Source organism: Cololabis saira, chromosome 4, assembly GCF_033807715.1.
Source record: "Cololabis saira isolate AMF1-May2022 chromosome 4, fColSai1.1, whole genome shotgun sequence".
Taxonomy (NCBI): Eukaryota; Metazoa; Chordata; class Actinopteri; order Beloniformes; family Belonidae; genus Cololabis; species Cololabis saira.
In genome coordinates, this window is record NC_084590.1 from 8,606,633 (window position 1) to 8,622,182 (window position 15,550).

The 15,550-nt window shown below is 43.2% G+C and overlaps 1 protein-coding gene across 2 annotated transcripts in view; it reads left to right on the forward strand.

Annotated features, from left to right (window-relative positions):
* The window catches only part of pxylp1 (2-phosphoxylose phosphatase 1), a 417,866-nt gene that overhangs the window by 380,871 nt on the left and 21,445 nt on the right, over nt 1–15,550 (forward strand). Inside the window, exons 1-2 of one of the 2 annotated variants that reach the window (XM_061718758.1) lie at nt 4,991–5,081; nt 9,657–9,799. The exons of the other annotated variant lie outside the window; for it this stretch is intronic. Coding sequence (XP_061574742.1) covers nt 4,996–5,081; nt 9,657–9,799 — 229 coding nt within the window. The 5' untranslated portion in view covers nt 4,991–4,995. Of the gene's footprint in view, nt 1–4,990; nt 5,082–9,656; nt 9,800–15,550 lie in introns of those variants that run through there. 2 annotated transcript variants of the gene reach the window in all.

Here is a 15,550-nt window from a genome sequence, read left to right on the forward strand (position 1 = left end):
AAAATAGGAACTATCACATATCGACCAATCAGATGAAGGGGTGGGGCTAATTCATGCCAATGAAGGTCAAGTACTCAAAACCGAGTCCGATGACACCACCCACAAGTCTTTATGTCAAACCATTCAAAAGTTATAGCAGAAAGTAGGAACCATCAAATATGGACAAATCAGATGAAGGGGGGGCGCGCTTTTTGGTGTCTATCGTTGCCACGGTTACGCTTTTGACTGAAAAGTAATGCGCGTCGTCGCAGGATCTAGACGCACATTTTGATGTATAACACACCTGGGTGCACGTTACGGTTCAGGCTGCATTCACAGCTGAAGAAGTGGCATAAATTGCGCCAAAATTACACGATTAATTAAAAATGGCCGACTTCCTGTTCGGTTTCGGCCATGGCGCCAAGAGACTTTTCTTTAAAGGAGCTGTATGTAAGAGCAATAATAAAACGAATCATAAAATGACCCCGATATGTCAACAGACATTTAAAAATCATGTTAATTTCAAATACTTATGTCACTGACAACAGCACTCAAGTCAGGATATTCCAGTTTAAAAAGAGGAGTTGCAGCCCTCAACTGATGTTTATGTTGTCATTTTTTGTTTTGGTCTGAAGCTCCACCTCCATCTCCCAATCACCAAGTCAGTATTGTTTCGGCATCCGGGTTGCCAGCTCGGCTCTAATTATGGCAGCCATGGCAGCCTACGTTCCTGCTGCATTCTGCAGCCTACCTGGCAACCTCTGGTCGGGGGGAGGAGGGGGAGGGTACACGCCACTCAACAATATTTTGAAAGTGACTGCAGTACCAGTTTTGGCCATTTCTTACAGACGGCTCCTTTAAGTTGTGCCATGCTACAGGTGTGTACCGATTTTCATGCATGTACGTCAAACCGTATTGTGGGACTTGAGGCACAAAGTTTTCTTGGGGGCGCTGTTGAGCCGTTACGCCACGCCCATTAATGCAAACCATTAAATATCACATTTTTCGCCAGGCCTGGCTTGATGCAAAATTTGGTGACTTTTGGGGCACGTTTAGTGGGGCAAAAAGGCCCTCATTTCGTCGGAAGAAAAATAAAAACAAGGACAATTCCTACAGATACAAATAGCGCCTTTGCACTGTCAGTGCTCGGGCCCTAATAAATAAAAAAAAGAATTATTTCTACAGCACATAAAACACATAAAGTAAGCATGCTTTGAAGGGAGCGTGTGCACTTTCGTGGACCAGCCTGGAGATGGAGCAGTCAGCTCGGGCTCTCAGGCTGGTTTATTGTCCCCGAAACAGCCAGATACTCTCCTACCAAGATAGTCAAGTTAACAGGTGAAAACAAATATTGTATGGAAACAGTGTATTCGGTTTTCAAAATAAGAGATCGAAAAGAGTTTCAACTGCCAAGCTGTTCACCTTGGTCTCTTAAAATATCTAATCATATTCACCTTCAATTGCATCTCAAAATGTTCTCATTCATTTTAAAACATGGATGTAACATGGACTGCCGATGGTTATCTTCTTGATGTCTGATTTTGGGCATGTGGCAGGGGTTTTGACTTCTCCGGTGCTTTTAACACCATCCAGCCATCGCTGCTCAGGGGAAACTGGAGGAAGCAGGAGTGGACTGTCACCTGGCTGCATGGACCATTGACTACCTCACCAACAGGCCACAGTACGTGAGGCTCCGCAACTGTGTGTCTGATGTGGTGGTCTGCAGCACGGGGGCCCCGCAGGGTACAGTGCTCACTCCATTCCTCTTCACACTATACACCTCAGATTTCCACCACAACACACACTCCTGTCATCTCCAGAAGTTTTCCGATGACTCCGCCATCGTGGGACGCGTGTCCAGGGGGGACGATCTGGAGTACAGGGGGGTTATCGCCGACTTCGTCACATGGTGCGAACGGAACCATCTGCGCATCAACACCAGCAAGACGAAGGAGGTGGTGATCGACTTCGGCAGGAACCCTCTGCCTCTTGCACCGGTGAACATCCAGGGGCTGGACATTGAGACGGTGGAGGAGTACAAGTACCTGGGTGTTACCTGGAGGAGTATAAGTACCTGAGTGTTCACCTCAACAACAAACTGGACTGGTCACACAACACAGACGCCCTGTACAAGATGGGCCAGAGTCGACTCCACCTGCTGAGGAGACTGAGGTACGTCTGCCATATTCTATGCAGTGGTCTGCTGGAGCTGCGGGAGCTCGGAGAGAGAGAGGAAGAGACTGAACCGACTGGTCAGGAGGGCTGGCTCGGTTCTTGGTTGTGCTCTGGACTCTGCCGAGGAGGTGGGTGAGAGGAGGATGCTGGTCCAGCTGAACTCCATCATGGACAACCCCTCTCACCCCCTACATGACACTGTGGGAGCATCAGCAGCTCCTTCAGCCAAAGACTGCTCCTCTCGCGCTGCAAGAAACGCTACCGCAGGTCCTTCATCCCCACAGCCATCAGACTCAATAATAACCAACTGTAGCCACCCGAGTGCAATAACCTGTTTCTCTGAAAGTGCAATAATCTTCTCCCTCCAAATACCTCACTGACATTTTTGCACATATATTTTTGCACACATGTATATAGTGTTCGTTTTTTATTTTAGTATTTCTTTTGTACATTGCTCTTATTTTATATTGCTTTCTTTTATTATTTAGCTATTTTTTGGTTATTTTTAGGATATACTTTTTTTATATACCTTTCATACTTTGTGTGTATTTGTATATTTGTTGAGTGTGTATGTTTGCTACTGCACAAGCAAATTTCTCCTCTGTGGGATTAATAAAGTTCTATTCTATTCTATTCTATTTAGAAAGGTATGTATCAAATTATATGTTTGTTGACGATAATCTGATATACTGATGTTATACTATGTTAAACTGTTCATATACATTTGTGTCCTGGCCTGTGTTGAAAAAAATCAATTTTCTGATTCTAAATCGATTCTCATATTTATTCCTAAAAATCGATTCGCATGTCTAAAGATCGATTTTCATCATTACATTACAACTTTTGGTATTTTTTTTGTTTATGCCCAAAAAATTGTTCTTGTGTTGGACACAAGAATAATTGGTGCCATGTTTTTGCCTTTAAATATGTTTAAAGGTATGAAAACATTAAAGTTTCCAGTTATAATTGCATAAATTGTCTATATTTAAAGGAGCTGTATGTAAGAGCAATAATAAAACGAATCATAAAATGACCCCGATATGTCAACAGACATTTAAAAATCATGTTCACTGACAACAGCACTCAAGCCAGGATATTCCAGTTTATGCAAGGATCCTGTTTGTGGACTTCAGCTCTGCGTTCAACACGATCGCTCCCGCAATCCTCCACCAGAAGCTCACCCAGCTCACCGTGCCTGCCCCCACCTGTCAGTGGATTACCAGCTTCCTGAGTGACAGGAGGCAGCAGGTGAGGCTGGGGAGCATCACATCCAGCACCCGGACCATCAGCACTGGCGCCCCCCAGGGGTGCGTCCTCTCACCACTGCTCTTCTCCCTATACACTAACGACTGCACCTCAGGGGACTCGTCTGTGAAGCTCCTGAAGTACGCGGACGACACCACCGTCATCGGCCTGATCCGGGAGGGTGACGAGTCCGCGTACAGACGGGAGGTGGATCAGCTGGTCCACTGGTGCGGTCGGAACCACCTGGAACTGAACCCGCTCAAGACTGTGGAGTTGACAGTGGACTTCAGGAAAAACCCACTGCCACTCCTCCCCCTCACCATCCTCAACAGCACCGTCTCCTCCACAGACTCCTTCAAGTTCCTGGGGTCCACCATCTCCCGGGACCTGAAGTGGTCCACCCACATCAACTCCATCAGGAAGAAGGCGCAGCAGAGGTTGTATTTCCTGCGGCAGCTCAGGAAGTTCAACCTGAAAAATCATCCAGCACCCTCTTTAATAATCATGTCTGCCTCACTCTGCTGCACCTCTCACTTTTGTACTTCCTTTTGTATAATTTTTTGTATTTTTTGTATAATTTGTCTGTTAAAATTGTATATAGGTTATACTTATACTTTATTCTTATACTTATTCTTATTTTTATTCAGAACTATCCTTCTTTTATCACTACCTCAAACTGCTGCACCTTAAAATGTTAAAATGTTTATATGTATATAGTAATACCACATTTGTTTATTGTTTATTTGTTTATTGTTTATTTTTTTTTTACTACCAAAGAGCGAAATAACCGAATCAAATTCCTTGTTGGACAATGTTCGAACCTGGCCAATAAAGCTGATTCTGATTCTGATTCTGATTCTGATTCCAGTTTAAAAAGAGGAGTTGCAGCCCTCAACTGATGTTTATGTTGTCATTTTTTGTTTTGGTCTGAAGCTCCACCCTCCACCTATCTCCCAATCACCAAGTCAGTATTGTTTCTGAAGCTCCACCCTCCACCTATCTCCCAATCACCAAGTCAGTATTGTTTCTGAAGCTCCACCCTCCACCTATCTCCCAATCACCAAGTCAGTATTGTTTCTGAAGCTCCACCCTCCACCTATCTCCCAATCACCAAGTCAGTATTGTTTCGGCATCCGGGTTGCCAGCTCGGCTCTAGTTATCGCAGAAGCCGCTACGAACGTGTTGGATGAAAAACCTGGCAACCTCTGGTCGGGGGGAGGAGGGGGAGGGTACACGCCGCTCAACAATATTTTGAAAGTGACTGCAGTACCAGTTTTGGCCGTTTCTTACAGACGGCTCCTTTAATTACTTTATAGGCCTATACTGTCTTGCAGTTACATTTGCATAAAATGCTAAAAAAATAAATTCTCAAAAAAAAAACAAATAAACTGAAAATGGAAAAAATTTAAACGGAATAAAACTGATTTTGTACGTCGAATCGATTCTTGACATTTGAATCGACTCTTGAATCGACTCCCAGCCCTATTTGTGTCCCATTCGTGCTGATCCAGATGAAGACGTGGCAGCGCGTTAGTCTTTTATTTTGGAGGCTCCGCGGAAGTGCCGCCGTGGCTGCGCAGGCGCGGCGCCAGCTTGATGCAGGACTCGGTCCCCCGTAGGAACCGGAGCTGCTTTAAGTATGAAATCCAGCTGTGTGGACCCGACAGGCTCAGGTGCTGCAGGTAAGAGAGGTGGGGGTGTGGGAATGTGGGGAGAGTTAACCCCGCTCACCCTTTTGCATTGAGGTTATTGTTATTTCATTTTTAAGTCACATTTTGCGACAAGGCGCCTGTTGATGTGGCATGTTAAAGTCCTGCTGTGTTCGGAGCTGCTGGAGAATGGTTAGTCCTGCAACAAGTGGAGAGAACCCGGGTCTGAATGCACGGTAGACCATAATAATGACCCCTCACTGGGTGATATCGCTGCCTGCAGCACTAATCAGCGCTAGCTGGCCGGGGCTAGCTGTAGTTTTCTCTCCTGATTGTCAGTAAGACTCTTAAAGGCTGATTTATGGTTCTGCGTTAAATCGACGCAGCAACTACGGCGTAGGGTACGCGGCGACGCACTCCGCCGCCTACCTTACGCCGTAGGTTCTGCGTCGGTGTGACGCGGAACCATAAATGAGCCTTTACAATGACACGTAGGTGACTGAACTCTCGGGGTTCATCCTCACAAAGGTCAGCGCTCCGTCTCCGTGTTTACTAAAGTCAACCAGACCCGCTCCTACATTTAAGTGCTTTGTTTCTTTCTTAAACTCGGCCATGCTCCAAATCCCCCGCGGGTTTGGCATAGTTTGGTTAAGAAACCGGCCAACTAATGTGTTAGTTTTCCTTAAATGTAACATGAAGCAGGTTCACCGGCGTCACATTAATGTGCTGCGGTTTGACCGCGCAGCTCGTCTGTCTGTCTGTCTGTCTGTCTGTCTGTCTGGTGTCTGTCTCTCTGGTGTCTGTCCATCTGTTTCTCTGGTGTCTGTCTGTCTGTCTGTCTGTCTGTCTGGTGTCTGTCTCTCTGGTGTCTGTCTGTCTGTCTGTCTGTCTGTCTGTCTCTCTGGTGTCTGTCTCTCTGGTGTCTGTCTCTCTGGTGTCTGTCCGTCTGTTTCTCTGGTGTCTGTCTGTCTGTCTGTCTCTCTGGTGTCTGTCCATCTGTTTCTCTGGTGTCTGTCTGTCTGTCTGTCTGTCTGTCTGTCTGTCTCTCTGGTGTCTGTCTGTCTGTCTCTCTGGTGTCTGTCCGTCTGTTTCTCTGGTGTCTGTCTGTCTGTCTGTCTCTCTGGTGTCTGTCTGTCTGTTTCTCTGGTGTCTGTCTGTCTGTCTGTCTGTCTCTCTGGTGTCTGTCTGTCTCTCTGGTGTCTGTCCGTCTGTTTCTCTGGTGTCTGTCTGTCTGTCTGTCTCTCTGGTGTCTGTCTGTCTGTCTGTCTGATCATCCTGTTGCTGCTTCCACCTGCCTGCTGTGTGCTGCTGACGTCCCCCAGTCTGGTCTTCAGCAGGAGGGTCCCCCCTTATGATCCAGGTCCTGGTCCAGGTTTCTTCCCTCCTAAAGGGGAGTTTTTCTTGCCACTGTTTGGCTTAAGGTTTTTCTCCCACTAGGGGAGTTTTTACCTGCCATTGTTTATATAATAATTGCTCGGGGGTTTATATTTATGTTTATGTTTATGTTTATGTTTATGTTCATGTTCTGGATCTCTGGAAAGCGTCTAGAGATAACATCTGTTGTATTAGACGCTATATAAATAAAATTGAATTGAATTGTCTGTCTGTCTGTCTGTCTGTCTGTCTGTCTGTCTGGTGTCTGTCTGTCTGTCTGTCTGTCTCTCTGATGTCTGTCTGTCTGGTGTCTGTCTGTCTGTCTGGTGTCTGTCTGTCTGTCTGGTGTCTGTCAGTCTGGTGTCTGTCTGTCTGTCTGTCTGTCTGTCTGGTGTCTGGTGTCTGTCTGTCTGTCTGTCTGGTGTCTGTCTGTCTGTCTGGTGTCTGTCTGTCTGTCTGGTGTCTGTCTGTCTGTCTGTCTGTCTGGTGTCTGTCTGTCTGTCTGGTGTCTGTCTGTCTGTCTGGTGTCTGTCTGTCTGTCTGGTGTCTGTCTGTCTGTCTGGTGTCTGTCTGTCTGTCTGGTGTCTGTCTGTCTGTCTGTCTGTCTGGTGTCTGTCTGTCTGTCTGTCTGGTGTGTGTGTGTCTGTCTGTCTGTCTGGTGTCTGTCTGTCTGTCTGGTGTCTGTCTGTCTGTCTGTCTGTCTGGTGTCTGTCTGTCTGTCTGTCTGGTGTCTGTCTGTCTGTCTGTCTGTCTCTCTGATGTCTGTCTGTCTGTCTGTCTGTCTGTCTGTCTGGTGTCTGTCTGTCTGTCTGGTGTCTGTCTGTCTGTCTGGTGTCTGTCTGTCTGTCTGGTGTCTGTCTGTCTGTCTGGTGTCTGTCTGTCTGTCTGGTGTCTGTCTGTCTGTCTGTCTGTCTGGTGTCTGTCTGTCTGGTGTCTGTCTGTCTGTCTGTCTGTCTGGTGTCTGTCTGTCTGTCTGTCTGGTGTGTGTGTGTCTGTCTGTCTGTCTGGTGTCTGTCTGTCTGTCTGTCTGTCTGGTGTCTGTCTGTCTGGTGTCTGTCTGTCTGGTGTCTGTCTGTCTGTCTGGTGTCTGTCTGTCTGTCTGTCTGGTGTCTGTCGTCTGTCTGTCTGTCTGTCCCTCCCTCCAGGAAAGGTTGGGCTATTAACATGTTTAAATGCGTTTCATGATCAGGGTTTAAAACTCTTACATTTTACAGGTGAAGAGTAGCCAAATAAACATCTATTTTATAACACACCTACATGACAGATCCAAGGCAAGTTTATTTGTATAGCACAATTCAGCGCAAGGTAATTCAAAGTGCTTTAATTGTAATTGTAATATATTTATTTATTTCAAAACAGGGACAGTGCACAATAAGACATTAATCTTTTACAAGGGAATATGCATTGTGCCAGGTTGTAGCAGCTTGCTATTTTCCACCTGTAAGTCCCTGGGTAGGTTGATGGAATAATACATAAAAATTAGTATTGAAAAAGAAAAAATAAGTAAAAGAGCAGAACAAAGCCAAGAGACAATAGATAAATAAAAACATGGAAGCAGATTCAACAGAGCATGGGATCTGTCAGATGTTGGCAATGGCAACTAATATTTGAAGCTAGGCTGCCCCCCCAACACACAATACACAACACACTTCATAAATGTACACAGTAACCAACGCTTAGCAAGATGTGAGAAGGTGTGGGGAAATTAACACTTTACATCAACATTAAAAGTGGCAAGACGCAATTAAACAGCAAATAACAAATACAATGAAATAAAATGATAAGAAAAGAGGTAAAATAATAAAAAGCACAAGTTGTTAAAAAGTAAGGGCAGTAGAGTACAGCAGGTACATCTCATTCTTACAATGGCAATAATTACGTTTCTATACGGTCAAAACGTACAAAGACCGGGTCAAATACAGTATTACAAAAGTAATCTGTAACAATTCTTATGGTGAATTAAACCAATTTGACAATTCTATGCCACGATGCCTGTTTCCAGGTCTTATTTCACACAACTGAGGAGAATTACGTTTCTATACGGTCAAAACGTACAAAGACTGGGTCAAATACAGTATTACAAAAGTAATCTGTGCCGATTTATGCAAGCGTGTTAGATTTTCATTGTTGTTGTTTAGTTTTTGTTTTTAACTGTTTTGTTTATTGGTGCTTCATGTTATGTTGGTTTTTGTTAAAATAAAAAAAAAAAGTCTCCAATGATCTTTGCACCTTCAGAAAAATACCTCCTGTCTGTTAGATTTCAGATCATTCAAGAAGATGCATCACTATTAACATTGTCTCTTCGTATGCTGCATATTATAAAGTATTCTATATAGTTATGGCAGCCAACTCTCCGACTGAAGTTAAAAGTGAAATAACTTAGGCCGTCCAGTGAAAGGTTCAGGCCATGTATATTTTTTAAGGGATAGTTGGACAGCTTGCTGGCTAAAAGCCCGACTGTCACACTGCTGAGGCTTCAATCATGATCCATTAGATCGGTATTCCAGAGTCCAAAGAGAAAGTGGACCGTTATCAGCCACAAGGCCAGAATTCAGACTGATGGTATGCTGCTAAAGTGGAGCCCTTGGCAAAGGTTATTTACACTTCTCTGATGGCAGCAGTAATGCAGAAAAGCGGGGGGAAAAAGACCTTGGGTTCACACTATCTGCAGCTCAAGTCTATGAATTTAACAGTGTTACTTTTCTTCTTTTCCATTTTTTCATATCGTCAGAACGTTTTCTAAAGTGGGTAATAACTTTGTTCTCGGTTTAGAAAAACAACAATGTGTAGTTGAAAGTTATCACTGTTGGTATACGGAAGAGTTTAGGGCCAGGCAGGAGAAAAATAAGAATAATATTTTAGAGGAGGAAGATTTATTTTTTTCATTATGAACTTGGAGAAAAAAGTCAATGTCGAAAAAAAAGGTTGAAATGTCGAGATTAATGTTGAAGTACAATTTCGAGAAAAAAGTCGAAATGTTGAGAAAAAAGTAAAAATTTCGTGAATAAATCAGAATCAGAATCAGGTTTATTAGGTCAGCTTAGGTAAAGTTGAAATTTTGAGAAAAAAGGTGAAATTTTGACTTTATTCTTGAAATTGCATTTCAACATTAATCTCGACATTTCGACTTTTTTTTTGACATTTCGACTTTTTTTCTCAAAGTGCACAATAAAAAAAAAAATCTTCCCCTCTCAAATATTTTTTCTACTGTCTGGCCCTAATACTCTTCCGTAGTTTGTATCATTTAACTGTCAGATGGCTGATGCAGAGGGACGCGGACCGGTCACATGACAAGATGCTGGCTCGCAACCGCTTCCTGCTGCTGGTGGTGGTGGGCGGAGCCGTGCTGGCCATCGTCAGCCTGAGCCTCCAGTTCTGTAAGTGTGTGCTCACCTCGGCTGCTTTAAATACCCATTCTCTCTGGGGTTTTGACCCAAAATCCAGGTTCGATTGTGTGTGTGGGACGAGGTTGGATACATTCATGCATGTCCTCTTGTTGCTTTCCTGTTTTAGACACCATTCAAAGCAAAACAAAGCAGAATCCCCCATAGATTTCCTTAAAATATCCAGCACCAACAGTGGCCTCCCGATGGTGAACTCCTGCCAGACCTAATGAATGCAAGGAAACCACAGCTGAGGGAAAAGGGAGAGCTGGGGTCGGAAAAACACTGGGGGATGATGCGGACAGGGTGTGCAGGACAAATCCCTTTACATTTGAATGTAAAATAAACCTTAATTCTGATCACATAAAACCTTAAAGTAAAGGGAGTTGGAGGGATTGTAATCCTATAAAAGGACAAGCAAATGGGTTCAGTGTCCCATAAATAATATTATTAGTAGGAACATACTTGAAACCGCTTGCTCTAAGCTGGTGTTATACACCGCAAAATATTCTGAGCCGTCCTTCATCTTTTTAATTATTAAATACCTAAGTTAGGGAATTTAAATCCTCCACTTTAGCTTCTTCTTTCCTGTTTTGTTGCATTATACGACTTGCTAAGTTTGTGTTAAACATGCGAAAAACTAGGTAAGAGCTGCTGGGCTCTTTCTCTCATTTTATCTCTTGTTAACGATTTGAGACTCAAAATTCAGTCCAGCTTTCACACCCGTGTTCCTCCCGTCTCCTCACCCAAATGTCACTGTAGAACAGAGCATGTTAAACAATGCTTTAAAAAGGATTATTATTGCTTCCTCTCATCTTCTTCTGTTTAAAGCCGGGCATACACTGTATGATTGTCGACTTGTTTTGAACCGATTTTCCAGTCGTGCGACTATTTTTTGGATCGGGCCGGATTTCAACCCAATCGTTGGTCGTGCGTCGTGCAGTAAACGTGGAGTAACGACGAGAGATTAACACCTCACAACGAGCTCCCGATCACAAATCGTGAGCTCGCAAGAAAATCAAGCGTGTTTGAAATCCTGGTCGCTCCTCGTGAAGGAATCACAGTTGAAGCAGCTACGACCCGATTGGCCTCATCCTTTCACAGAGAGCATGCGCAATCTCTGATGTCACGTCAAAAACTATTATTTGTAGTTTAAAGTGTTGCAAATTCACATTACAAATCATGTTTTAATAGCAGAAAAAAAGACCTTATTTCCCACGTCTGCCCAGCCAATTCCTTGTCCAATCACGAAGTTGTCTAATCTTTTTTCATTTATCGCCACACAGAATGGCACAAAGTGCTAAGGCAGCGCGTTTGTTTTTGCTGAGCATCTTCGGTGTCTCCCACTTCGGGGTTCCTCCTCTTCCACTTCTTTTTGACGTTGCAGTTCCAGTAACAGAAGTCCGACGTGAAGATTATGAACGTATAATGTGAGCAGACGGAGCATCAGAGCATCGGGTCGTACAGTGTGAGACCATAAATCGTGGGCTGTGAACTTTTGAACTCCGCGATCTAGTCGTGCAGTGTAAGATGGGGCTGAATCAAACGATTTAAAATATTGCACAGTGTCTGCCCAGCTTAACACTCACAGGCAGGCGATTGGGTGTTTGTTAGACGTGTGAAAACTCTTTGAATCTAAGGTTCATCTGGATTTGGACATAAACAACTTGGCATTGATGCAGTAACTGTACGTATTCAAGAGTTTGCCTCATGCACAAAGTGATCATTTGGAAGTTATCTTTCTAGATCAGTGGTCTTCAACCCTGGTCCTGCATGTTTTACATGTTGCCTTGTATCAACACACCTGATTCTAATTAATGGTCGTCATCAGCTTGCCATCTAGATCTGCACAGTTCTGTTAATGACACAGTCATTTGTATCAGGGTGCTGAAGCAGGGAAACATCTAAAACATGCAGGACAGGGGGTCCTGAGGGCCACGGTTAAAGAACACTGCTCTAGATGAAGTTACAATAAAGCAGATGGTAAGGCTTGGGTTGGGTTGGTTTAACATGGTGGGTTGGTGAGTCAGCTGCAGAAGAGGAGCAAAGAAGAAAATGACACGTAATGACACGTGGTGGGGGAGTACGCCAGTGTTGTGCAAGTTCATACTTCTAATGAACTAGTTCAAAGTTCAGCTCACATAGTTTTAAAATGATGAGTTCACATTCATAGTTCACCATTTTCACTTTGAACTAGTTCAAATTCAGTTCATTTCAATATTTTTAGGTGAGAAGTACGAATGAAGCGCCCCCCTATCCTAAAACTGTTCACTATACAATCATGTATTATAGTGGCTTTTTAACTTTACTCAGGCTTTAAATCTCCAACAATGTAGTCCATTATCAGTTTATCTCCCTGTTGCAGGTAAATCCTCCCCCTGAAGCTGCAGCAGTGGAACTGGGGTCGTTTGGGGCAGTTGGGGGTTGCAAGTAAGGGGTCAAGGACTCGCAGATATTTTCTCACACTGGACTGATGCTTTAACTCCACATGACGTTTCAAATTTAAAGTTGACGAGGCAGACGCTCAGACTTGTTTTCTCAGCGCAGCTGGACATTACACAGAAAGGTTAGATTTTTACCGTTGGACTCTTTGGGAGACGATGTGTAAAATTCCCACAGATAATGATAAGCGGATCATCATCATCTGACTCTTCACTGGTCATGTAAAGATGCACCGGGCTCAGGCCACCGTTGCCATGCAAGCTGGTGCCTGTTGTTACGCTAGTGTGCACTGCATTGTGGGTAATGTAGTGTGAAGTCATGGTCTCGTCAAGTATTTTAAATGTGTGCGCCGGCCTCTGCTGAAATGTATCCCGTAATAATTGGACGTAAACAGTGAAGCTGAAACTCACATAATCTGAACAGTTAAAATTCCAGTTCATGATCTGCAGATCTGAACAAGTTCATGTTCAAGTTCTTTATTTGCAAATATGTTGCGTTCAGTTCAACGTTCTCACAGAAATTAACGTGTTCAATGAACACATTCATTTGAACCCGTTCACTGGAGTACGCAGCTCGGCATGGAGGGATTCAAACACACACACCGAGTGTTTTGAAAGAGGACGTCTGGTTATCTGGATATATGTGCAGTTTAGGAATTTAAAAGGATTCACAAACTTGATTAAAATGCACAAAAACCTGCCTCACAAAAACCGAAATATAATATTCCAACCAAAGTAATAAGTGATGATGTTAGCTCTCTTCACCCTGACCTGTAAACAGTAAACTGATGGACATAAGGCAGCCTAAGTAATCACCATGACAACAAGAGCCACCGATGCTACTCTGAAACTCTGAGAGAGGGAAGGCAAGTGCCCAACCCTGGTAGCTTCCTAGCCAAGGGGCTGTTATCGTTTTCTGAATATTGAGATTCTTGGGTTTCATCAGCTTTTGAAAGACCTTTGATCTGTATTAATACGCTCCCATCAGCAAACTTCACTTTATAAAAATAACTACATTTTACAGCTATGCTGAAGCTCAAAAAAATAATTTAAAAGCTTGTTAACGGTAGAGCCAGATGCATTGATGATTGTGGGTATACCGTATTTTCCTCACTATAAGGCGCACCTAAAAGCCTTTCATTTTCTCAAAAACCGGCAGTGCGCCTTATATATGATCATTACGGTAATTTCTGTTACTGTAGTCAGGGGGATTGTGGGTATTGTAGTTGGTGTCGCTGAAGTAACGGCGCTAAAAACGTCAGGAATCGTCACAGTCGTTCAAGACAACAGCAGCGACGCTGACTCACATAATGGCGACTTTGACGAGACGGAGCAAAGCTGGTTTTTATTTTGTTAATAAAATTTGACATATGGTACTTTTCTTGTTTTTTTTTTTTTTGCATTTGCTGTAGGATTTTGTAGCATTTTCTGTAGCGCAGCTCCATCAGGTAGATGCTAACTCAACCCCAGCCACTATAGTACAGTATTTTACCAGATATTTAGTGCGCCTTATAATGCGGTGCGCCCTTATATATGAAAAAAGTTTTTAAATACGACATTCATTGAAGGTGCGCCTTATAATGCGGAAAATACGGTAGTCGCTACTAAAGTAGGTATAATATATGCTGACAAAGATAAGTGAGTATACTGTCAGATAACCATCACATGTGATTTGTCACTTGCATGTTGAGTGTCTAGTGTGTAACGTACAGTGTTTGCAGTACTCTGGTCGCTCACACAGACACTGACGCTGCTTTATACAGAAATGAAACCCATGTGTGTTTTATGCACTACAAGTGGAAGCTGAGACTGATCTTTTTTTTTTTTTAGAGCCATGTTTCCCAGCCCTGTTCCTCAGGAAACACATGTTTCAGATGTTCTTCTGCTCCGGTACGCCTGGCTCAGATTAGTGGACTTGTGTAGACCTGGATCACAAGCTGAGCGGTCCAGTCGGGTGTTTGAGCAGGGACATCTAAGACAAGACAGTGACTGCGTTTACATGCATCAATAACCCTTTTTAAAACCCGAATATTAGCAATAACCCGGTATTGCACGGCCATGTAAACACCAATAACCCCTTTGAATAACCCGAATTTGCTCATATTCGGGTTTTTAAAAACCTGAATATGACCCCTGGGTTACTCTTTTTAAAACCTGAATATTTGGTCATGTAAACGCCAAACGGAATATCCCCATCAACGGAACATGAATTTGTTTTCTGCACATGTTCTTTTCGCAAGGAATCCTGATCCTTTGAGTCCAGGAAGTTCTTATAAACAGAGAGAAACACAAGACCAGGAGGAGACTAATCACTTCATAAATGTAATGAAGGATATGAACATTTTATCATTTGTAGACGGTAGAAAGTACCGGGATAGAAGATTTACAAGAAGGTGAGCGAAAAGTTGCGTGAAGCAGCATTTGTTTTGAATTTGGATACAAGAAGAAGAAGCGGAAATGACGGGAATTGTGTCATGACGTTCTCCGTGCGTCGCTGGTTTGATCCAGATATCCTGAATGATTAATTACCATGTAAACGGAATATTCCCAATGTTTCAGTAACCGGAATATTAGCAATAACCCCAATTTTGACTGCATGTAAACGTAGTCATTGTGCCTCTTGGACCCTTGTGTAGTACGGGTTTAGAGGGTCTGCTTCAATGTATTGAATTGATGTAGTGACAGATTTATTGTAATTTATACCACGGTCTGTGTGAATACTGGATTCTGATTGGCTGGCAGGTGTAGGTTAAAAGTGATAATCTACACCTAGAAAACAAGTTTGTTCAAATTACCTGATAACTTTAATATCATTGCGCTGGATCAACTGCCAGGTGGTAACCACGGCAACGGAGATTCAGAGAAGAAGAGCCGGCTACCGCAGGATGGCGACTTGAGTGATTTTGTAATTTCTTTTCATTTATTTTGTGAATTTAACAATTTTGATGACTGGGATGCAGAAGAGGAGAGAAAAGAAAATAGCTGAGCTGAGCGGACTAGAATATCTCCCGTTACCAAGGAAACTGAGTTATGGCTTGTTAAAAAAACTTTGTAACTTACCAGGTTGCAACGTCTGCAGACGAGAGATTAAATAGTCTGCTCAGCTGTGGCTTGTTATAAAACTAATGATTTCAACTGAAAACACATTAAAGCATGAATAACTGATTTAATATGTATGTTTTTTGGTTAGTGACCATGGTATAAGCGGGGTAATGCCCTTCGAGGTGACATTAACATAAATATATGGACTTACATAATTGTGGTTAGTTGGAATACTTCTATTTTTTCCCAAATTTTCAATTCA